The sequence below is a fragment of the Coregonus clupeaformis genome, chromosome 7, assembly GCF_020615455.1.
Source record: "Coregonus clupeaformis isolate EN_2021a chromosome 7, ASM2061545v1, whole genome shotgun sequence".
Lineage (NCBI taxonomy): Eukaryota > Metazoa > Chordata > Actinopteri > Salmoniformes > Salmonidae > Coregonus > Coregonus clupeaformis.
The window spans coordinates 34974284-34999487 of record NC_059198.1 but is presented as its reverse complement, the minus strand read 5'-3'; the positions used below and the strand labels follow the sequence as shown (position 1 = coordinate 34999487).

The following is a 25204-nucleotide window of genomic DNA, read 5'->3' as shown; positions in this document are numbered from 1 at the left end:
ACAGCCAGGGCAACTAAGGAGTGGCTCCGTAAGAAGCATCTCAAGGTCCTGGAGTGGCCTAGCCAGTCTCCAGACCTGAACCTAATAGAAAATCTTTGGAGGGAGCTGAAAGTCCGTATTGCCCAGCGATAGCCCCGAAACCTGAAGGATCTAGAGAAGGTCTGTATGGAGGAGTGGGCCAAAATCCCTGCTGCAGTGTGTGCAAACCTGGTCAAGACCTACAGGAAACGTATGATCTCTGTAATTGCAAACAAAGGTTTCTGTAGCGAATATTAAGTTCTGCTTTTCTGATGTATCAAATACTTATGTCATGCAATAAAATGCAAATTAATTACTTAAAAATCATACAATGTGATTTTCTGGATTTTTGTTTTAGATTCCATCTCTCACAGTTGAAGTGTACCTATGATAAAAATTACAGACCTCTACATGCTTTGTAAGTAGGAAAACCTGCAAAATCGGCAGTGTATCAAATACTTGTTCTCCCCACTGTAGACAGGTGTGTGCCTTTCCAAATCATTTCCAATCAATTGAATTTACCACATGTGGACTCCAATCAAGTTGTAGAAACATCTCAAGGATGATCAATGGAAACAGAATGCACCGGAGCTCAATTTCGAGTCTAATAGCAAAGGGTCTGAATACTTACGTAAATAAGTTATTTCAGTTTTTTATTGTGTATGTTCTAAAAACCTGTTTTCGCTTTGTCATTATGGGGTATTGTGTGTAAATTGATGAGGGAAAAAAACAATGTAATCCATTTTAGAATAAGGCTGTAATGTTACAAAATTTGGAAAAAGTCAAGGGGTCTGAATACTTTCTGAATGCACTGTAGATAAACTTTCCTACTCATTCATTACTGCTGCAGTGCTTGTTGTGGTGCTGAGTGGAAATAGGAATAACATGCATTTTATGGCTTATAAAAGTGTTGAATATAAAGTGTTGACAGTGCTTAGTAACTTAAAAATGAAGTCACTCATAAAACAGCAGCTCTTTGCTGTATTCGTTGACAGTCTCTCTCTAGTCATGGTTTTAAAAGTTTTGAAATCTCTCAGTATCAACTTTGCTGTAGTCAGTGGCGATTTTAGCATGTAAATCTTGGTGGGGCAAACTCAACATTTTTAATGCATGCCAGCAAATCCACAACACAACACTAAACAATACATGAATTGCACTGTAACAGTGTCAAATGGTGCCCACAAACTGTTAGGGTCTACATAAAGCTGTCCCAACAGCAGAACTTTCTTTTCAGCAACATGAAGTGAATCCTTACCACCGCTACACCTGGCTATCAGCGGAGCCTTGTCTGGCAGCGAAACAGTTAATTCAGCCTCATTTACTGCCTTTAAAAAAAACATAGCTGATATGGCTGACTTGCTTAAACAAATGTGGTTTCAACTGACAATTGAGATGTACAAACTATGGCATAAGGGAACGATGAGCGGATAAGAGGCAATCCGTAATTTCGATTAAGACATTAATGAGCGAGCTAAGACGAACGTAGTCAATATAACTGTTTGTTCAGCACTTGAAATGTGCAGTACAGCGACAGAATTCAGAACATGGGCCGTTCTTACAGAATTTTCCCTGTACACCAAGACAGAGTCGTAGGATAAATAAAGGGGGCATATAAGCAGACCATGAAAGCTCTTACAATATTCGATGATGACATTTCTCTAAAATGTGCACCACCAAGTCAGAACAGTAGGTTATGAGGGGGAAAGGGAACAAATTATTAGGGTGAGGAACATGGGCTACTAACAGCTTACTTCACAACATATACTTAGTATTGCTTTCTTAGCTACAGTATACAATGAGGGAAAAAAGTATTTGATCCCCTGCTGATTTTGTACGTTTGCCCACTGACAAAGATATGATCAGTCTATAATTTTAATGGTAGGTTTATTTGAACAGTGAGAGACAGAATAACAACAAAAAAATCCAGAAAAACACATGTCAAAAATGTTATAAATTGATTTGCATTTTAATGAGGGAAATAAGTATTTGACCCCTCTGCAAAACATGACTTAGTACTTGGTGGCAAAACCCTTGTTGGCAATCACAGAGGTCAGATGTTTCTTGTAGTTGGCCACCAGGTTTGCACACATCTCAGGAGGGATTTTGTCCCACTCCTCTTTGCAGATCTTCTCCAAGTCATTAAGGTTTCGAGGGTGACGTTTGGCAACTCGAACCTTCAGCTCCCTCCACAGATTTTCTATGGGATTAAGGTCTGGAGACTGGCTAGGCCACTCCAGGACCTTAATGTGCTTCTTCTTGAGCCACTCCTTTGTTGCCTTGGCCGTGTGTTTTGGGTCATTGTCATGCTGGAATTCCCATCCACGACCCATTTTCAATGCCCGGGCTGAAGGAAGGAGGTTCTGGGCTCAATGGCCCCGTCCATCGTCCCTTTGATGCGGTGAAGTTTTCCTGTCCCCTTAGCAGAAAAACACCCCCAAAGCATAATGTTTCCACCTCCATGTTTGATGGTGGGGATGGTGTTCTTGGGGTCATAGGCAGCATTCCTCCTCCTCCAAACACGGCGAGTTGAGTTGATGCCAAAGAGCTCCATTTTGGTCTCATCTGACCACAACACTTTCACCCAGTTCTCCTCTGAATCATTCAGATGTTCATTGGCAAACTTCAGATGGGCATGTATTTGTGCTTTCTTGAGCAGGGCGACCTTGCGGGCGCTGCAGGATTTCAGTCCTTCACGGCGTAGTGTGTTACCAATTGTTTTCTTGGTGACTATGGTCCCAGCTGCCTTGAGATCATTGACAAGATCCTCCTGTGTAGATCTGGGCTGATTCCTCACCGTTCTCATGATCATTGCAACTCCACGAGGTGAGATCTTGCATGGAGCCCCAGGCTGAGGGAGATTGACAGTTCTTTTGTGTTTCTTCCATTTGCGAATAATCGCACCAACTGTTGTCACCTTCTCACCAAGCTGCTTGGCGATGGTCTTGTAGCCCATTCCAGCCTTGTGTAGGTCTACAATCTTGTCCCTGACATCCTTGGAGAGCTCTTTGGTCTAGGCCATGGTGGAGAGTTTGGAATCTGATTGATTTGATTGCTTCTGTGGACAGGTGTCTTATATACAGGTAACAAGCTGAGATTAGGAGCACTCCCTTTAAGTGTGTGCTCCTAATCTCAGCTCGTTACCTGTATAAAAGACACCTGGGAGCCAGAAATCTTTCTGATTGAGAGGGGGTCAGATACTTATTTCCCTCATTAAAATGCAAATCAATGTAGAACATTTTCGACATGCGTCTTTCTGGATTTTTTTGTTGTTATTCTGTCTCTCACTGTTCAAATAAACCTACCATTAAAATTATAGACTGATCATATCTTTGTCAGTGGGCAAACGTACAAAATCAGCAAGGGATCAAATACTTTTTTCCCTCACTGTACATTTCTCCCTGGCATATCACATCATTTATGCAGCAGCATACAATACAGTTTTTGACTCACCTTCTCTGTGCTCACTTGAACATGAAGGTGGCGCTGTGATCCTTCTTGTGGGCAAATTTTGTCATCAAACTTTAATCAAAGTCTGGCATTCTCTGGAATTATGGTGCTTTCAAGACCACTGGGAACTCTGGGAAAAAAAACAAAGTCGAATCATGACGTCAGTGAACTTCAGGTCGGAGCTCTAGAAAAAGGCCCAAATTCCTGACTTGGAATTCCGAGTTGGATGACCGTTCAAAACGTCTTTTTCCAGTCGGAGCTCGTTTTTTTCCGAGTTCCCAGTTGTCTTGAACTCTCTGAAGTCTGATTTCCCAGTTCCGAGTGACAGGACACTGAGCCAATCACGGCGCAACTAGAGAACATTACCAACCCCTACACTCCGTATTTTCTGCTGGCTGCCCCACCACCACAGAAAGCACTGAGCTAGGCTGAAACACCTGCATTTTGGAGCTGCCTTACTGAAGAAAGCAAAAAAGAGACCATGTTTGTATGCGGCGTTATTAACTCAATTATAAATGTTTTACTTTGTTTGCTAACTGATATGTGACACGTATTAATGCTAAAATAACATGCAAAACAGGGCCTACCTGCCCTGAATGACGGGTCGCCACTGACTGTAGCTTTCTTTTATGCCTGCTACGATACTGCAGAGTTTGTACCTTCAGACACATGAAATGGTTCAAAATAGCAACAGTTCGCCTACCTGGCTCGGCAGGGCAGCTGAATCGGGTGAATTGGGTGCAACAGCCCAAGACAAAAAATAATAATAATAGGAACATAAGGCTTTATCGTTGTTGTTTTTTTACATAAATGTTTGGCGATCGACTAGGAATGCCTTGGAGATCGACCAGTCTATCGCGATCGACCGGTTGGTGACCACTACTCTAGAAAGTTGAGTGAAGTTCAATCTCGTGCTTCTCTTGTTTTTGCCCTGGCACTACACAGCTTATTCAGATGATCAACTCATTATCAAGCTTTGATGATTTCAATCAGGTGTGTAGTGCTAAGGCAAAAACAAAAATGTGCACCCATTTGGGTCCCCAGGAACAGGGTTAAGAATCACTGATCTAAACATTCTTTACAAATTATACATATGGGTGTTTACCCTCTGGGTATCTCTGCCTGTTGCACCTCCAACGCTGCACTTAGGTGAGCTACAGGGTAAAAAAACAAATGGGGAGAGACATGCAACTTCTATGACACATGCTACATGTACACTGAGTGTACAATACATTATAAACACCTGCTCTTTCCATGACATAGACTGACCAGGTGCATCCAGGTGAAAGCTATGACCCCTTATTGATGTCACTTGTTAAATCCACTTCAATAAGTGTAGCTGAAGGGAAAGAGACAGATTAAAGAAGGATTTTTAAGCCTTGAGACAATTGAGACATGGATTGTGTATGTGTGCCATTCAGAGGGTGAATGGGCAAGACAGAAGGGGGTTCTTAATGTTTTGTTCGCTAAGTGTATAATGGCAATATGAAGAACAATAAGCTTTGCAGTGCTGACAAAGATTGGAGAGGAGCGATTCCCCTTTGATGCACACTGCTGATGGGAGCTAGTGGAGAGTGTGAAGGAGTTTTACACAGTCTGGTAGGGGGACACAATGGAGTTGTTAACATGACAGAGAACTTGGAGTAGGCAAGCCTTTCCAGGGAGGAAGAGCATATTCTCTTGCCAAGGTTGCAGGCTAACATCCAATTTGCTAGACATGCAGAGTTGAGTGTATTTTCGTCTGGAGAGAGAGGACAGAGAGATCAGACCGACAGCGTCATGGTACACCAGAAGTACATTCATTTAGAACGGAACGCTGCGTTTGCCTTGCAGCATTGCATTGCAGAGGCAGTTGCAGTACATTGGATAAGTCCAATATATGCATCAAATTGTATTCGTAGACTTACATTTTAGTCATTTAGCAGACGCTCTTATCCAGAGCGACTTACAGTTAGTGAGTGCATACATTATTTTATTTTAATTTTTCATACTGGCCCCCCGTGGGAATCGAACCCACAACCCTGGCGTTGCAAACGCCATGCTCTACCAACTGAGCTACATCCCTGCCGGCCATTCCCTCCCCTACCCTGGACGACGCTGGGCCAAAACACTGATAGTCCGGAAGCAGAATTGAAGCAGAGGCGCAAGCAATTGACCTGTGATAATTTTCACTCTGTGAGGGTATTTACGGTATGTGTTACAAGCGTGAAAAAGCTCACAGTCATTCATAATAATAGATTGTGAGATTTGTATTTGTATTTATTATGGATCCCCATTGGCTGCTGCCAAGGCAGCAGCTACTCTTCCTGGGTTCCGGCAAAATGAAGGCAGTTATACAATTTTAAAAACATTACAATACATTCATAACAGATTTCACAGCACACTAAGTGTGTGCCCTCAGGCCCTTACTCCACTACCACATATCTACAAGACAGAATCTGTGTGTATAGTGCGTATGTTATCGTGTGTGTATGCATGTGTCTGCGCCTATGTTTGTATTGTTTCACAGTCCCCGCTGTTCCATAAGGTGTATTTATCAGTTTTTACTAAATCTGATTCAACTGCTTGCATCAGTAACCTGATGTGGAATAGAGTTCCATGTAGTCATGGCTCTATGTAGTACTCTGCGACTCCCATAGTCTGTTCTGGACTTGGGGACTGTGAAGAGACTGGACTGTGAAGAGACCGCTGGTGGAATGTCTTGTGGGGTACACATGGGTGTCTGAGCTGTGTGCTAGTCGTTTAAACAGACAGCTCAGTGCTTTCAACATGTCAATACCTCTCACAAATACAAGTAGTGATGAAGTCAATCTCTCCTTCACTTTGAGCCAGGAGAGATTGACATGCATATTATTAATGTTTGCTCTCTGTGTACATCCAAGGGCCAGCCGTGCTTCCCTGTTCTGAGCCAATTGTAATTTTCCTGTCCCTCTTTGTGGCACCTGACCACACGACTGAACAGTAATACAGGTGCGACAAAACTAGAGCCTGTAGGACCTGCCTTGTTGATAGTGCTGTTAAGAAGGGAGAGCAGCGCTTTATTATGGACAGACTTCTCCCCATCTTAGCTGTTGTATCAATATGTTTTGACCATGACAGTTTACAATCCAGGGTTACTCCAAGCAGTTTAAGTCACCTCAACTTGTTCAATTTCCACATTTATTACAATATTTAGTTGAGGTTTAGGGTTTAGTGAATGATTTGTCCCAAATACAATGCTTTTAGTTTTTTAAATATTTAGGACTATCTTATTCCTTGCCACCCATTCTGAAACTAACTGCAGCTCTTTGTTAAGTGTTGCAGTCATTTCAGTCACTGTAGTAGCTGACATGTTGAGTCATCTGCATACATAGACACACTGGCTTTACTCAAAGCCAGTGGCATGTCGTTAGTATTTTTTAGTGTTGCAATTGACATTTTAGTCATTTAGCAGATGCTCTTATCCAGAGCGACTTACAATTAGTGATACATTTTTCATATTGGCCCCCCGTGTAGTAAAGATTGAAAAAAGTAAGGGGCCTAGACAGCTGCCCTGGGGAATTCCTGATTCTACCTGGATTATGTTGTAGAGGCTTCCATTAAAGAACACCCTCTGTGTTCTGTTAGACAGGTAACTATTTATCCACAATATAGCAGGGGGTGTAAAGCCATAACACATATGTTTTTCCATTAGCAGACTATGATCGATAATGTCAAAAGCCGCACTGAAGTCTATCAAAAGCCGCACTGGAGTCTAACAACTGCTCCCACAATCTTTTTATCATCAATTCCTCTCAGCCAATCATCAGTCATCCAATTTGTAAGTCGCTCTGGATAAGAGTGTCTGCTAAATGATGTAAATGTACATTTGTGTAAGGGCTTTGCTTGTTGAATGTCCTTCCCTATAAGCGTGCTGAATGTCTGTGGTCAATTTGTTTACTGTAAAATAGCATTGTATCGCCTCCCGAGTGGTTCGAGTCCAGGCTCTGTCGCAGCTGGCCGTGACCGGGCCAGCACAATTGGCCCAGCGTCGTCCAGGTTAGGGGAGGGTTTGGCCGGCAGGGGTATTCTTGTCCCATCGCGCACTAGCGACTCCTGTGGCGGGCCGGGCACAGTGCACGCTGACACGGTCGCCAGGTGTACGGTGTTTCCTCTGACACATTGGTGCGGCTGGCTTCCGGGTTAAGCGGGCATTGTGTCAAGAAGCAGTACGGCTGGGTTGTGTTTCTCACGGCTCTCGACCTTTGCCTCTCCCGAGTCCGTGCAGTGATGGGACAAGACTGTAACTATCAATTGGATACTACAAAATTGGGGAGAAAAAGGGGTAAAAAATAAAAGAAAAATGAAAGAAAAAAAGAAAATAGCATTGTATCTGGTCAAACACAATTTTTTCCAGAACTTTACTAAGGGTTGGTAACAGCTTGATTGGTCGGCTATTTGAGCCAGTAAAGGAGGCTTTACTATTCTTAGGTACGGAATGACTTTTGCTTCCCTCCAGGCCTGAGGGCACACACTTTCTAGTAGGCTTACATTGAATATATGGCAAATAGGAGTGGCAATATCGTCCGCTATTATCCTTAGTAATTTTCCATCCAAGTTGTCAGACCCCGGTGGCTTGTCATTGTTGATAGAAAGCAATACTTTTTTCACCTCTTGCACACTCACTTTACGGAATTCAAAATTACAATTCTTGTCTTTCATAATTTGGTCAGATGTACTTGGATGTCAGCGTTTGTTGCTGGCATGTCATGACTAAGTTTGCTAATCTTGCCAATGAAAAAATCATTAAAGTAGTTGGCAATATCAGTGGGTTTTGTGATGAATTAACCATCTGATTCAATGAAGGATTTAGCTGAGTTTGCCTTTTTTCCCTAAAATGTCATTGAAGGTGCTCCAAAGCTTTTTACTATCATTCTTTGTCATTTATCATTTATCTTTGTTTCATGGTGTAGTGTAGCAATATAGTTTAGAGATATTTCACGCTGTGCTTTTTTACATGACACCCATCAACTCATAATCATAACCATCAACTAACCATCAGCTATGTTACCACATGTCCCTACTGAGAGATTGAGTTAATGCTAATCACGTGATGTTATACGATGCTATACGTTATGAAATGAATACGTCACACAACCATTAATTGACTCTAAATGACAAAAATGTGGATGTAGTTCATTTCAATCCTTTGCTTGTCTACATCGGGCCTGGTTCCTCCGTACGTTGCTAGTAGGGGTGTGAACATTTAAATGAAATTGGGACGTTAAGGTTAAGAAAAAATCCCTAACGAAAAAACTATACTGAACGAAAATATGAATGCAACATGCAACAATTTCAACAATTTTACTGAGTTACAGTTCATATAAGGAAATCAGTCAATTTTAAATAAATAAATGAGCCCATAATCTATGGATTTCACATGACTGGGAAGGGCTGCAGCCATGGGTGGGCCTCAGAGGGCATAGGCCCACCAACTTGGGAGCCAGGCCCAGCCAATCAGAATGGGTTTTTCCCCATAAAAGGGCTTTTTACAGACAGAAATACTCCTCAGATTCATCAGCTGTCTGGGTGGCTGGTCTCAGACAATCCTGATGGTGAAGAAGCTGGAAGTGGAGGTCCTGGGCTGGCGTGGTTACACATGGTCTGCGGTTGTGAGGCTGATTGGACGTACTGCCAAATTCTGTAAAACGGCTTATGGTAGAGAAATGAACATTCAATTATCTGGTAACAGCTCTGGTGGATATTTCTGCAGTCAGCATGCCAATTGCACGCTCCCTCAAAACTTGACATATCTGTGGCATTGTGTTGTGTGACAAAACTGCACATTTTAGAGTGGCCTTTTATTGTCCCCAGCACAAGGTGCACCTGTGTAATGGCCATGCTGTTTAATCAGCTTCTTGATATGCCACACCTGTCAAGTGGATGGATTATCTTGGCAAACGAGAAATGCTCACTAACATGGAAGTATACAAATTTGTGCACAACATTTTAGAGAAATAAGCTTTTTGTGCGTATGGAACATTTCTGGTATATTTTTTTTCAGCTTATGTAACATGGGACCAACACTTTACATGTTGCATTTATATTTATGTTCAGTATATGTTTAGTTTTTTTCGTCACAAAATAAAAATCACTGTGTATTTGTCACAAAACTAACACTAACAGGTCCCGATTATCATCATAAAGGAAAAAATAGAAATTAAACAAATACCTTACGCATCAATGCTGTAACGTCAGTAGGAGATATGCATCTTTCTAATTATTTGCCGCGGATATACCAGTCAAAGGTTTGGACACACCTACTCATTCAAGGGTTTCTCTTTATTTTTACTATTTTTTACATTGTAGAATAATAGTGACAACATCAAAACTATGAAATAACACATATGGAATCATGTAGTAACCAAAAAAGTGTTAAACAAATCAAAATATATTTTATATTTGAGATTCTTCAAATAGCCACCCTTTGTCTTGATGATAGCTTTGCACACTCTTGGCATTATCTCAACCAGCTTCATGAGATAGTCACCTGGAATGCATTTCAATTAACAGGTGTGCCTTCTTAAAAGTTAATTTGTGGAATTTCTTTCCTTCTTAATGCGTTTGAGCCAATCAGTTGTGTTGTGACAAGGTAGGGGGGTATACAGAAGATAGCCCTATTTGGTAAAAGACCAAGTCCATGTTATGGCAAGAACAGCTCCAAATAAGCAAAGAGAAACAACAGTCCATCATTGCTTTAAGACATGAAGGTCAGTCAATACGGAAAAATTCAAGAACTTTGAAAGTTTCTTCAAGTGCAGTCGCAAAAACCATCAAGCGCTATGATGAAACTGGCTCTCATGAGGACCGCCACAGGAATGGAAGACCCAGAGTTACCTCTGCTGCAGAGGATAAGTTCATTAGAGTTACCAACCTCAGAAATTGCGTTCAAGTAACAGACACATCTCAACATCAACTGTTCAGAGGAGACTGTGTGAATCAGGCATTCATGGTCGAATTGCTGCAAAGAAACCACTACTAAAGGACACCAATAATAAGAAGAGACTTGCTTTGGCCAAGAAACACGAGCAATGGACATTAGACCGGTGGAAATGTGTTCTTTGGTCTGGAGATTTTTGGTTCCAACCGCTGTGTCTTTGTGAGACGCGGTGTCGGTGAACGGATGATCTCCCCATGTGTATTTCCCGTAAAGCATGGAAGAGGAGGTGTTATGGTGTGGGGATGCTTTGCTGGTGACACTGTCTGGGATTTATTTAGAATTCAAGGCACACTTAACCAGCATGGCTACCACAGCATTCTGCAGTGATACGCCAGTCCCACGAAGCCCAAACCAGATGGGATATCATTTGTCTTTCAACAGGACAATGACCCAACACACCTCCAGGCGGTGTAAGGGCTATTTTACCAAGAAGGAGAGTGATTGAGTGCTGCATCAGATGACCTGGCCTCCACAATCTCCCGACCTCAACCCAATTGAGATGGTTTGGGATGAGTCGGACCACAGAGTGAAGGAAAAGAAGCCAACAAGTGCTCAGCATATGTGGGAACACTTTCAAGACTGTTGGAAAAGCATTCCAGGTGAAACTGGTTGAGAATGCCAAGAGTGTGTAAAGCTGTCATCAAGGCAAAGGGTGGCTATTTGTAGAATCTCAAATACAAAATATATTTTGATTTGTTTAACACTTTTTTGGTTACTACATTATTCCAAATGTGTTATTTCATAGTTTTGATGTCTTCACTATTATTCTACAATGTAGAAAATAGTGAAAATAAAGAAAAACCCTTGAATGAGTAGGTGTGTCTAAACTGTTGACTATACTGTAAATCGCTCAGCACGTCATTGTTGTTAACAGTTGGAAAAATGGCAAGGAAATTCAGGTGACAGCAGCGAAGTCCTGAATGGCAATACTTTGAGAAGTTAAATGAGAAGGTGGTGAAATGCAAACTTTTCGAGGTGGAATTGAGATACAGTAGTGGTAGTACAGGTGCAATGCTTAACCCATCTGAAAGAGATTCACAATGAGACCCAAACCGTTGCTGGCAGCAGCACAGCCCCACAACAACGGACATAAGACAGCTTCACGTGGAATTAAATCAATTGTCACGGATCGGCTCTCTGAACAATGCGGGTGGATCGGGTTGTGGAGAAAAAACTGTCCTGATGTTGGATATCGGTTGGGGCTCGGAGTTGATATTCTGCATGGTGAATTCACCTGGAATTTCATGCATTTTTCTTATCGCTTTAACTGTAAAAAAAAAAAGCAGTTTAAACATTAAGAATTTTTTCCATGTGTCATCCCTTGCAGTTAGCAGTGGTGAGATACTGTATGAGGCTGTCACGGCAGAACGTCTGTCTGGCATTCTATGGAACCATAGCAGAGAAGTCTGTGTTCTAGCAGTGCTGCCAGGCCTCACAACATTGGCTCAGTCAGACGAAATGTTCTCATCTGTACCGATATCTCTTTGCCTCTGAATAGCTACACCATAGGCAAAACAAGCAACTAGCAAGGAGCATTTTATGTAGCACCAGTATTCACGAAACACCTCAGCCTCTTGATCATCATAACTTTGTGTGGCGATACTAATTGTCCCTTTTTTCCCCTCTTCTTTTCCTATTGGTCAGTTCCTGCGTCTGTCATGCGACACCCCACCTCATATCATGTACAGCCTGATGACGGCCCATTGGGGGGTGCCCTCCCCCAACCTGGTGGTTTCTGTGGTGGGGGGGGGGAGGGGTCACGAGAAGGTCAAGACCTGGGTCAGGGAGGTGCTGAGACAGGGGCTGGTCAGGGCGGCACAGAGCACAGGTGAGAGACACACACACACACACTGGTGTCCTGGGTAAGAGTCATGACGGCACAGAGCACAGGTGAGGACAACGCCCACTGTTTCATCTATTTGTTTAAAATATCAATAATCCATATTGAGATTAATGGGTCCAGTCTCTTTAACATACATCATGATACATACATACTCTTTAATGCATCATGATGCGATTATAATGCATTATACGCATTGTCATAAGTATCTACATTTACATTATTTAGCAGACGCTCTTATCCAGAGCGACTTACAGTTAGTGCATACATTATTCTTTTTTTTTTTTCCATACTGGCCCCCCGTGGGAATCGAACCCACAACCCTGGCGTTGCAAACGCCATGCTCTACCAACTGAGCTACCTCCCTGCCGGCCATTCCCTCCCCTACCCTGGACCAATTATGCCATTGGTCTCCCGGTTGCAGCCGGCTACAGCAGAGCCTGGATTCGAACCAGGATCTCTAGTGGCACAGCTAGCACTGCGATGCAGTGCCTTAGACCACTGCGCCACTCGGGAGATCCTGGTTCTAAGAACCCCTTTTGATGTCTTGAGTTGTTTAGTAACCATTTGTGATGGGATTAAGGAAGCTGGTCCTTTGGCACTAGTTCCTACTTCACTGTAGGGCTGTTATTTTTATAATATATATAACACTTTACTTGACACCTATTATGACATGGTTATGAACGTGTCATAACTTGTTATGACGCTGGGTGTCTGGTAAAGTGTTACCGTCAATGGAAATAAATTCATTAGGCACTAATCTATGGAGTTCACATGACTGGGAATACAGATATGCATCTGTTGATCACAGTAGGGGCGTGGATCAGAAAACCATTCGGTATCTGGTGTGACCACATTTTGCCTCATGCATCGCGACACATCTCCTTCGCATAGATTTGATCAGGCTGTTGATTGTATCCTGTGGAATGTTGTCCCACTCCTCTTCAATGGCTGTACGAAGTTGCTGGATATTGGCGGGAACTGGAACACACTGTCATTCATGTCGATCCAGAGCATCCCAAACATGCTTAATGGGTATGCAGGCCATGGAAGATCTGGGACATTTTCAGCTTCCAGGAATTGTGTACAGATCCTTGCGACATGGGGCCGTGCATTATCATTGGACGTACTGCCAAATTCTGTTTGGTACATTGTGTGACCATTTGTACTAAATGACAGATTTCCCCAAAACGTTCTTCAATGTTTTTTAACAGACTTTGAGGTACGTTTGCTCTGTTTGGCGGGTGTGGCTTGAAGCAATGAGTGACGTTTTCTCAAGCATATTATTAATTTGTAATGCGGAAAAAAACGGTGAGGGAGGAGCGCCCTTCTCAAATAGAACAGTAATCTGCGCCGCCCGATCATGTTGTCAACCAGTCAGCATGATGCATCGTTCAGAAACATACATCTCTTTTCCATAAAATATATGTTCCAATCTTCAAACTAGTTTTCATTGGGAAGGCAGATAAAGCCTTTTTATCAAGAGTAATCATTTTTGCATGTGAAAACAAATAATCTTACTTATGTGCTTAACCTACGTCACTTTTGTTTTCAGCCGACTTCGCCGTCGGTCAAAACGGGGCACTTGGCTCATGCCCGGTAGGCAGCCCGATTCCAAATTGAATGGAATCAACGTTAACCCGCTTCATCCAGTGCATGCCCGGGTCATTGATAGCACTCCCTCACTTTCCAACCCACAACCCAACCCCTCCCCGTTTTTCTACTGGCCGTTCAGAACAACACCATTTCTGTTTAACTGAACATTGCACACCGTTTTTTTCGTACTGTGCAGCCAGGGAGAAAGAAAGGATCCTTCCTGGCTTGCCCTGATTGGCTGAGATAATGGAGGGGCTGGACATGCCGAGAGATGAGTCCTGATTGGTCTTTCATGTCACAGGCTTCTGTCTATAACATAATTGAGGCTTCCCAGGGTTGCGTTCAGTATGACAGAACGGTGTGCAAAGTTGAATTCAACGGAAGCGGTACTGTACTGAAAGACCAGTTGGAAAATGTTGTGAGTATAGTGGCCCAGAGGGCAGCTACCATATGGTGTGTTGCACGAGTTTCAGATGCTCAAACCCATATTGATCAGGCCACACCTCGCCATACCTACCAAACAGGAGCAAACGTACCTCAAAGGAAACGTGCCGTTCAGTACAAACCATCATGCAACGTAGCAAACGTTGAAGCAAACAGAACATACAGTGGGGGAAAAAAGTATTTAGTCAGCCACCAATTGTGCAAGTTCTCCCACTTAACAAGATGAGAGAGGCCTGTAATTTTCATCATAGGTACACGTCAACTATGACAGACAAATTGAGGGGAAAAAATCCAGAAAATCACATTGTAGGATTTTTAATGAATTTATTTACAAATTATGGTGGAAAATAAGTATTTGGTCACCTACAAACAAGCAAGATTTCTGGCTCTCACAGACCTGTAACTTCTTCTTTAAGAGGCTCCTCTGTCCTCCACTCGTTACCTGTATTAATGGCACCAGTTTGAACTTGTTATCAGTATAAAAGACACCTGTCCACAACCTCAAACAGTCACACTCCAAACTCCACTATGGCCAAGACCAAAGAGCTGTCAAAGGACACCAGAAACAAAATTGTAGACCTGCACCAGGCTGGGAAGACTGAATCTGCAATAGGTAAGCAGCTTGGTTTGAAGAAATCAACTGTGGGAGCAATTATTAGGAAATGGAAGACATACAAGACCACTGATAATCTCCCTCGATCTGGGGCTCCACGCAAGATCTCACCCCGTGGGGTCAAAATGATCACAAGAACGGTGAGCAAAAATCCCAGAACCACACGGGGGGACCTAGTGAATGACCTGCAGAGAGCTGGGACCATAGTAACAAAGCCTACCATCAGTAACACACTACGCCGCCAGGGACTCAAATCCTGCAGTGCCAGACGTGTCCCCCTGCTTAAGCCAGTACATGTCCAGGCCCGTCTGAAGTTTGATAGAGTGCATTTGGATGATCCAGAAGAGGATTGGGAGAATGTCATATGGTCAGATGAAACCAAAATATAACTTTTTGGTAAAAACTCAACTCATCGTGTTTGGAGGACAAAGAATGCTGAGTTGCATCCAAAGAACACTATACCTACTGTGAAGCATGGGGGTGTAAACATCTTGCTTTGGGGCTGTTTTTCTGCAAAGGGACCAGGACGACTGATCCGTGTAATGGAAAGAATGAATGGGGCCATGTATCGTGAGATTTTGAGTGAAAACCTCCTTCCATCAGCAAGGGCATTGAAGATGAAACGTGGCTGGGTCTTTCAGCATGACAATGATCCCAAACACACCGCCCGGGCAACGAAGGAGTGGCTTCGTAAGAAGCATTTCAAGGTCCTGGAGTGGCCTAGCCAGTCTCCAGATCTCAACCCCATAGAAAATCTTTGGAGGGAGTTGAAAGTCTGTGTTGCCCAGCGACAGTCCCAAAACATCACTGCTCTAGAGGAGATCTGCATGGAGGAATGGGCCAAAATACCAGCAACAGTGTGTGAAAACCTTGTGAAGACTTACAGAAAACGTTTGACCTGTGTCATTGCCAACAAAGGGTATATAACAAAGTATTGAGAAACTTTTGTTATTGACCAAATACTTATTTTCCACCATAATTTGCAAATAAATTCATAAAAAATCCTACAATGTGATTTTCTGGAAAAAAAATTATTCTCATTTTGCCTGTCATAGTTGACGTGTACCTATGATAAAAATTACAGGCCTCTCTCATCTTTTTAAGTGGGAAACTTGCACAATTGGTGGCTGACTAAATACTTTTTTTTACCACTGTACCCCTGGCCGGTATGTAGATAATCTTTGTTACTGCCGATTGTTGGAAAGATAAAGCTGTGGACAACTGCAAAAGTGTTGCTACAGCTCTCAACAACATTGCTGCCCTGAATTTAGCTGGTGCTATCGGAAAAGCTCAGTGGTAGAAAGTTTAAAGATCCACTTCAGCAATTTCTTTTAATTTTCATGCTGAAAAACAATATCCCACGTACAGTAATGTACTTAAAGGTGCGGTATGCAGAAATCGCTCCGCCATTTCCTGGTTGCTAAAATTTTTATAGTTTGCCTAATTTCAGTTTATGTGACAAAACAAGCAGTCATTGTGTAGAGAATCATTGTACTATCTAAACCGCTGTGAAATTTATTTTCCATAACCAAAAATATTGTTTTTTCTGCTGTTTTGAAGCTGGTGTACAAAACCTAAATAAGACTCAAAAACAAATCTTAAGAACGGTAAGCCTAGAAATAGTGCACATAGAACAGATCTACAGCTTCTTAGACTTGCTTTCAACGAGAATGAAAGATCTATAACTCACATTTCTATGTGAATTTGGTCAGGTTACCTATAAAGTTACAGCTTTAAGGGTAAAAAAAAACATATGCTTTGAGCAAAATAGTGAGTGCAAACTTCATGGAGTAGGCCATTCAAGGAGTTGGCCTGATGGTGCCCTCTGATGTCATATGCCTCCCCCCTTGCTTGAAGAACAATAGAGGAGCAATTCAGAACAAAAGAGGAAAGGCCCACCACTTGTGCCATATCAGAGGACACCTGGACCACCTTTTGAGATGTTTCTTTTGTTAAGTAAATCAGGTGATAAATGAGCTGAAAATGAGACTGGAGTAGGAACTGGAGAGGTTAGTTTCTGGAGGACATGATGACTCATATGCTGACTCTGGGTGGGGCTAAAGTGAACAATGCTGAATAGGCTTAAACAAAGAAGAGGCTTTCAAAGGCTTTTCTGCTACTTGTCTCCTAGTGGGTTTACAAGTTTATCAACTTTCAAAGTAGCATAACTTTACATTTACATTTTCGTCATTTAGCAGACGCTCTTATCCAGCGACTTACAAATTGGTGCATTCACCTTTTTTTTGGGGGGGGGGTAGAAGGATTACTTTATCCTATCCCAGGTATTCCTTAAAGAGGTGGGGTTTCAAGTGTCTCCGGAAGGTGGTGAGTGACTCCGCTGTCCTGGCGTCGTGAGGGAGCTTGTTCCACCATTGGGGTGCCAGAGCAGCGAACAGTTTTGACTGGGCTGAGCGGGAACTGTGCTTCCGCAGAGGTAGGGGAGCCAGCAGGCCAGAGGTGGATGAACGCAATGCCCTCGTTTGGGTGTAGGGACTGATCAGAGCCTGAAGGTACGGAGGTGCCGTTCCCCTCACAGCTCCGTAGGCAAGCACCATGGTTTTGTAGCAGATGCAAGCTTCAACTGGAAGCCAGTGGAGTGTGCGGAGGAGCGGGGTGACGTGAGAGAACTTGGGAAGGTTGAACACCAGATGGGCTGCGGCGTTCCGGATGAGTTGTAGGGGTTTAATGGCACAGGCAGGGAGCCCAGCCATGTTTCCTCCAACTACATTGTATATATCAGTTTGAAGCTCTGACAAAGATGGTGGATAAATGAAGATAGTTCACTTAGGCCGTTTACCATTGAATTTGTTTTTCTACTTAACTGGGTGTGTCTCCCAGTGTAATAGCAGCTGAGTCTGGTCTACTTAGTTAATTCATTTTAATTGAACCAGAAAAAAAAGATAAATCCAGCGAGTGGGGTGTCTTGATTCCTCTTCCATCTCTGTCTCTGAGTCTCCTCCTTCTCCTCCTCTGGCTGTACTGGTTCGAAGTGCACAAAACACATGACCGTCTAGGCCAGACAGTTGTTAATTAAAGCAAGGCAGGGAAATAAGAAAGTTCAGCCATAAAGCATAATAAAGTTTGCAGACAAAGCAGTAGTAATCAAACCAGTAGGTCAGATGAGCGCTGATCCAGAGAAGGAATAGAAGTGCGTAAGTGAGCAATCAAATTGAGCATTTGAAAGAAAACCCTTTCTTGGCCTGATTCCAATACATGATGGCATCTTTCACTGCCATTAAATGGACAAAATTAATTTTGAAGGAAAGAGGGAGGGAGGACAGTCATCTGTAGCACCTGTGGTCCTCTGTAGCTCAGTTGGTAGAGCATAGCGCTTGCAATGCCAAGATAGTGGGTTTGATTCCTGGGACCACACCCATACACAAAATATATGCATGCATGACTGTAAGTCGCTTTGGGTAAAAGTCTCTGCTAAATGGCATATTATAATATTTATATATTAGGAAAGGAAGGATGTGTAGAGTACGTATTTTCACAGTTCCCTTGACTCATAACCAACAAGCTCCTTATCTGTCTATTGTTTACTGGCCGTTGTCTATGATCATGTGTTGCGCTGTTGGTAAGAAAGTGGTGCTTGCTATTCCAAGGTTTTGGGTTCAATTCCCGCAGGTGTCACATACACATAAAACAAATGTATGCACTCACTGTACTGCAAGTCGCTTTAAATAAAGGCGTCTGCTGGCATATTATTGTGTCAAACATTTCTCGCTTGCTTTCTCTCACTCTCTCACTCTCCCCCTTCCCTCCCCACATCTCTCCCTCCTCTTCTCTTTCTCCTCTCTCCCAGGGGCGTGGATAGTGACGGGGGGGCTGAGGGAGGGGGTGGGTCGTTGTGTTGGGGAGGCAGTGAGGGATCATGCGGCGGCGGCCTCCTCCCTGTCCCAGAAGAAAGTCATCGCTGTGGGCGTGGCCCCCTGGGGCCTCGTGCACAACAGACAGTGGCTCGTCAACGCTGAGGTACACGCAGACATATGTGCGCGCGCAGACACACAAACACACACGCACACTCACACACAAATGCACGAATGCACGCACACATGGCGTGACCATACACACACACTGTTCAATGTATACAGAATTAAACATGCACAGAAACATACACACATACAGTAGCTCCCCTCTGCTTCTCACCCTCTATCAATCAGCAAAGCAAAACCACAGGAAATCAAATGAATAACAATAACAAGGAAATTGCATTACACAAGGGATGGTAATCACAATGCGCTCTCTCTTCTCTCTCTCCTCTCTCTCTCTGTCTCTCTCTCTCTCTCTGCCCCCCTCTTCCTCCTCCTCCCTCAGGGTAGTTTTCCAGCACGGTATTATGTCCAGAACACATCCAGTGATTCGTGCTGCCTGGATAGTAACTACCAGGCCTTCCTGCTGGTAGATGATGGGAGTGTAGGCCGGCGGGGAGGGGAAACAGCCTTCCGGGCTAAGATGGAGGACTACATCTCCCACCAGCGCACCGGCATCTGGGGTGAGACTCAGTAGACACATAGGTTACAAACGCACATGCACGCACACATGCACATAGATACACACACACACACTTGTAAGACAAGTCCCCAGGTGTACAGGTGATGCGCAGTATGTTTAAACCACCCATTTAAGGTGTACTATGTTCAGATCAACAATATTACTTTTCTTATCAGCAATCATGTTTCCAGTTCACACATTTCAGCATGCAAGTGTGAGGTTAAGCCGTAATGAGTATTACAGGGGACCACTGAACGGTGACTCCTTGCTTGCGGTTGGAAAATGAGACTAGATGTTATTAAATCAGTAGAACCACAACAATGTTGATAGCTAGATGCTATAAAGCCCATATCCTATTGCCACGTATTTACAAAACTTGATTTAATTCTCATAACGTTCGAGTGTGAGTTTTCACATTTACCAACGTCCTTTGCGATATGATATAGCCTTTAATACTCTATGAAACTCGTGTAACTCTTTTGTATTGCTTATATTTGGTGGGTTATTTATATATAAAAAGGAAGAAAGACTAACAAGTAAATCCAAAGTTGAACTCATCTGGCAAACAACCCAGATGTTCTATTGTTCTATTGACATCATGACTATACAAGGCAATCTCCTCCTCTCTTTTGTGTAGTGTTCCATTTTCTTATTCGTATTTTATAAGGAAATACATTTAACTCACCGTTCCAAACCCATGATGCTTGTGGAAAAATACATATTTATAAATATTCTTATGAGTAGTAAATCATGAAACATTCACACATTGACATAAATATGATGGACATTCACTATGACATCTGATCAATGACTAAAAACTTGACAAGAATTTTATGGACTTCTCCCATTTTCCCAACACCCCTTCCCTGTACCTGTTGTTTTCCAGGTAGTGGCAGTATAGATGTCCCTGTATTGTGTATGCTCATCTCAGGGGAAGCTGCCATGCTGGAGGTAAGCTATGGCAACATCACTATCATCACTATGACTTACTTTACTTTTCATGACCTCTCTACTGTCTCTCTCTCTCTTCTCTTTTTTTCTTTCTCTCTCTCACTCTCTTTTCTGGTTCTCTCTCATACCTCTATCCTCCAGAGGATGGATCTCTCTCTGAAGAAGGCTACTCCCTGGCTGGTGTTGAATGGTTCTGGTCCAGCGGCGGACCTTATCTGTGAGCTGCTGGATGCCCTGTCAGCCGTGCCCATGAGCCCCCACTCTCCCCCTCCAGAGGGTGAGGGGAGCGAGAAGGCCAGCGTGGAGCTGCGCGACAGAGCCCGTGAGAGGGTCCGGAGATACTTCCCTGCCAAGGCAGACCTGGAGAAGCTTGTGGACAGGGTGAGTGTGTGTGTGTGTTTTATTTTATTTGTCACGTGCACGGTTTACAGCAGGTATAAAAGGTACAGTGAAATGCTTGTTCGCTAGCTCCCACAACATTGCAGTACAATCATCAATAATAAGAAGTAAAAATAAAAAAAGTAATAGAAGAGGTAGTATGCATAGTAATGTTTGTGTGTGTGTGTGTGTGTGTGTGTGTATATTTAAGCAATAAGGCCCAAGGGGGTGTGGTATATGGCCAATATACCACAGCTAAGGGATGTTCTTACGCACGACGCAATGCGGAGTGCTAGGACACAGCCCTTAGACGTGGTATATTGGCCATATATCACAAACCCCCGAGGTGCCTTATTGCTATTATAAACTGGTTACCAACATAATTAGAGCAGTACAAATAAATGTTTTGTCATACCCATGGTATACGGTCTGATATACCACGGGTTTCAGCCAATCCGGATTCAGGGCTCGACCACCCAGTTTATAAAAAGTGTGTATACGTGTACAAGCATCCACGCGTCTGTCTATGGGTGTTGGTGTGTGAAAGAGAAAGCGAGTTCGAGTGAGTAAGCGAGTAAGTGACTATCATACTGCTCATCTCCCCCCCCAAGGCTCTGAGTATCTATAAAAACAGAGATCTGATCACAGTGTTCCACGGGGAGCAGGAGAGTCCTGATGATTTTGATACAGTGCTACTGAAGGCTCTTGTCAGAGGTAGGTGCGTGAATGCATGCATGTGTGCGTGCATGTGTGCGTGCGTTTTCTATCTGTTGACAGATATGTTGAACATGATCCTGGTCAAACTAATCATTCGTTCTATGTATTTTTCCGTCAGCTAGTAAACGTGTGTCAAGCGATGCCAGTGAGTACACAGAGGAGCTGAAGCTAGCAGTAGCCTGGAACAGGGTGGACATCGCTAAGAGTGAACTCTTCAACGGAGACATCCAATGGAGGGTGAACTGCTCCTCACTTCTAATGCCACTTTTTAACACCATTTATTAAATGTTATGTTATGTTATGTTATTTAGTTGACAAGGCATTTATTATATTTAAAACAGGCAGGCAGAACAGACCGATAGGCAGACTATCTTTCCGCTTCACAAATTGGAAATTGAACAATATAGAGAGGCTAGGGTGGTGGAGGAGGGAAGTTGGAAATCGATTCAATTCGTAAAGCGTTCCTTAATTTTCTCAATAGTATTGTTTCAACTTTGACAGACAGATAGATTGACTGATCGACAGATAGACATGTTTATAAAAACACCCTCCTATCCTCCCACAGTACGAGGACCTGGAGGACTCCATGACGGATGCGCTGATCAACGACAAGCCCCAGTTCATACGTCTCTTCAACGAGAACGGCCTCAACATCCTGGACTACCTAACTTACAGGCATCTGGAGGTCCTGTACCGCTCGCTGTCCGACAGTTCTCTGGCCTACACGCTGCTCCAGCGGCTTCTCACAGAGAGGCAGGGCCTGGCCGGATACCTGCCTACCGCTGCCTGCTCTCCGAAAGAGGCCTTAGCCCTCAAGAGCCCCCAGAGCCCCCTATCAGGACCCTCCTCTGCCAAAGAGCTCAGCTTGTATGAGGTGAGGAGGGGTTAGGGCTGTTGTGGTGACTGTATTACCGCCACACCGGCAGTCATGAAGGCAGTCAAATTCCACTTGACCCTTTAGTCACGGTAATTAGGCTTCTCCAAGCTCTGATGCTGCTGATGGTCATTAATAGCCTACCAAACTGGCTAACCGCCTGGTACTCAGCACTATATTGTCCCTCCAATCACTCTGACATCGATGCAAATGTAATCGCAAATCTGATCAAACACTTAATGAGTGCCCATGAGCTCATGTTGCAAAACATTTCTATAGGCTATGCAATTGCGAGAGAAAACAGAGTGATGGCCTCCTATTAAAAAGAGGAGGATCCCATCAGTTTTCTATAGGCTAGGCCTCAACTTTCCTAATATTAAGCACATTGCTTATCTTTACAAAAGGAGTATAGCCTACCTGGCTGGCATAAAAATGAACCATGGGAAAAGTGTCCTCCATTCGCTATTTAAGTGCATAGAAGACATGTATTTTTTCCCATGCTCCTGTTTCGAGACAGGTGCATGATAATGGTCCATTTTAAATCAAAACAAATTTCACACATACATTAGTATACAGTGGGTAGAACAAGTATTTGATACACTGCCGATTTTGCAGGTTTTCCTACCTACAAAGCATGTAGAGGTCTGTAATTTTTATCATAGGTACACTTTAACTGTGAGAGACGGAATCTAAACTTAATATTTGGTACAGAAACCTTTGTTTGCAATTACAGAGATCATACGTTTCCTGTAGGTCTTGACCAGGTTTGCACACACTGCAGCAGGGATTTTGGCCCACTCCTCCATACAGACCTTCTCCAGATCCTTCAGGTTTCGGGGCTGTCGCTGGGCAATACGGACTTTCAGCTCCCTCCAAAGATTTTCTATTGAGTTCAGGTCTGGAGACTGGCTAGGCCACTCCAGGACCTTGAGATGCTTCTTACGGAGCCACTCCTTAGTTGCCCTGGCTGTGTGTTTCAGGTCGTTGTCATGCTGGAAGACCCAGCCACGACCCATCTTCAATGCTCTTACTGAGGGAAGGAGGTTGTTGGCCAAGATCTCGCGATACATGGCCCCATCCATCCTCCCCTCAATACGGTGCAGTCGTCCTGTCCCCTTTGCAGAAAAGCATCCCCAAAGAATGATGTTTCCACCTCCATGCTTCACGTTTGGGATGGTGTTCTTGGGGTTGTACTCATCCTTCTTCTTCCTCCAAACACAGCGAGTGGAGTTTAGACCAAAAAGCTCTATTTTTGTCTCATCAGACCACATGACCTTCTCCCATTCCTCCTCTGGATCATCCAGATGGTCATTGGCAAACTTCAGACGGGCCTGGACATTCGCTGGCTTGAGCAGGGGGACCTTGCGTGCGCTGCAGGATTTAAATCCATGACGGCGTAGTGTGTTACTAATGGTTTTCTTTGAGACTGTGGTCCCAGCTCTCTTCAGGTCATTGACCAGGTCCTGCCGTGTAGTTCTGGGCTGATCCCTCACCTTCCTCATGATCATTGATGCCCCACGAGGTGAGATCTTGCATGGAGCCCCAGACCGAGGGTGATTGACCGTCATCTTGAACTTCTTCCATTTTCTAATAATTGCGCCAACAGTTGTTGCCTTCTCACCAAGCTGCTTGCCTATTGTCCTGTAGCCCATCCCAGCCTTGTGCAGGTCTACAATTTTATCCCTGATGTCCTTACACAGCTCTCTGGTCTTGGCCATTGTGGAGAGGTTGGAGTCTGTTTGATTGAGTGTGTGGACAGGTGTCTTTTATACAGGTAACGAGTTCAAACAGGTGCAGTTAATACAGGTAATGAGTGGAGAACAGGAGGGCTTCTTTAAGAAAAACTAACAGGTCTGTGAGAGCTGGAATTCTTACTGGTTGGTAGGTGATCAAATACTTATGTCATGCAATAAAATGCAAATTAATTACTTAAAAATCATACAATGTGATTTTCTGGATTTTGTTTTAGATTCCGTCTCTCACAGTTGAAGTGTACCTATGATAAAAATTACAGACCTCTACATGCAAAATCGGCAGTGTATCAAATACTTGTTCTCCCCACTGTATGTAAAGACAAGATTAAATCAAGAATAGTCTGATGGGTGACAATATTAGCCTATCCCTTGTGAATTATATATTATTACTTATGAATGATGCCCAGCGTAAGGCAAGAAACAAAGCCTTTTTGTTGTTGTTGACTTTTTCAAATCATAGTCGCACACCTCATGTAGCCCACAGGCCTATATGTGGCCAAATAACTTCTTAAAATTAAGCACATTAATCCGCTTTACAAGGGGTGTAGAGCCTAACTGGCATACGTAAGCAGCGCGTGAGTTTCAAGTTTGGGGAAGATTGTTTTCACCATAATAATGCACCTTTATAATAAAAGCATTATATGCATAATCACTTTTGATAATGGTTGTTTCCCGCTAATGGAACATTCGCGCTTATAGCCTACTGCAGTGTGCGCATTGCTGCGCTTATAATGTTAAGAAATAGCCTAATAGTTTATCACATTTTAAGCTAAACACATTTTAAGCTAAACGTTCTGATCTGTTGCGTCAGCCTCATTGCGTAAATCAAGTTTGTTTTATTCTAATGGTAGTGTTTATTTGGTTCTATTGCATCCCACAACTGTCCCAGACTGTTTGAATATTTATTTCTCGCACAGAATAGAATAGGTCAACTTTTGTACTATCGGGGATAGTAGATTGACATAGGCTAGTGCTTTTGCTGTTCGTTAGGCCTTGTTGGCTGACGAAAAGTAAATGTGGACAGTTCTTCTTACATCTTCAATATGCACCTCGGAATTGGATAAGAACACATGCAGTTGCGTCCCCGAAGTGTCTGTCTTCACTTGTAGCCTGTGAGAAA

General features: G+C 43.3%; 1 protein-coding gene across 1 annotated transcript in view; it reads left to right on the top strand.

The window, feature by feature from the left end:
- LOC121550784 (transient receptor potential cation channel subfamily M member 4-like) overlaps window positions 1-25204 on the top strand; it is an 87007-nt gene that overhangs the window by 21859 nt on the left and 39944 nt on the right. The window contains exons 4-11 of the mRNA XM_045221377.1: window positions 12068-12251; window positions 18722-18891; window positions 19234-19411; window positions 20297-20361; window positions 20503-20742; window positions 21351-21453; window positions 21575-21693; window positions 22022-22330. Coding sequence (XP_045077312.1) covers window positions 12068-12251; window positions 18722-18891; window positions 19234-19411; window positions 20297-20361; window positions 20503-20742; window positions 21351-21453; window positions 21575-21693; window positions 22022-22330 — 1368 coding nt within the window. The remainder of the gene's footprint in view (window positions 1-12067; window positions 12252-18721; window positions 18892-19233; window positions 19412-20296; window positions 20362-20502; window positions 20743-21350; window positions 21454-21574; window positions 21694-22021; window positions 22331-25204) is intronic.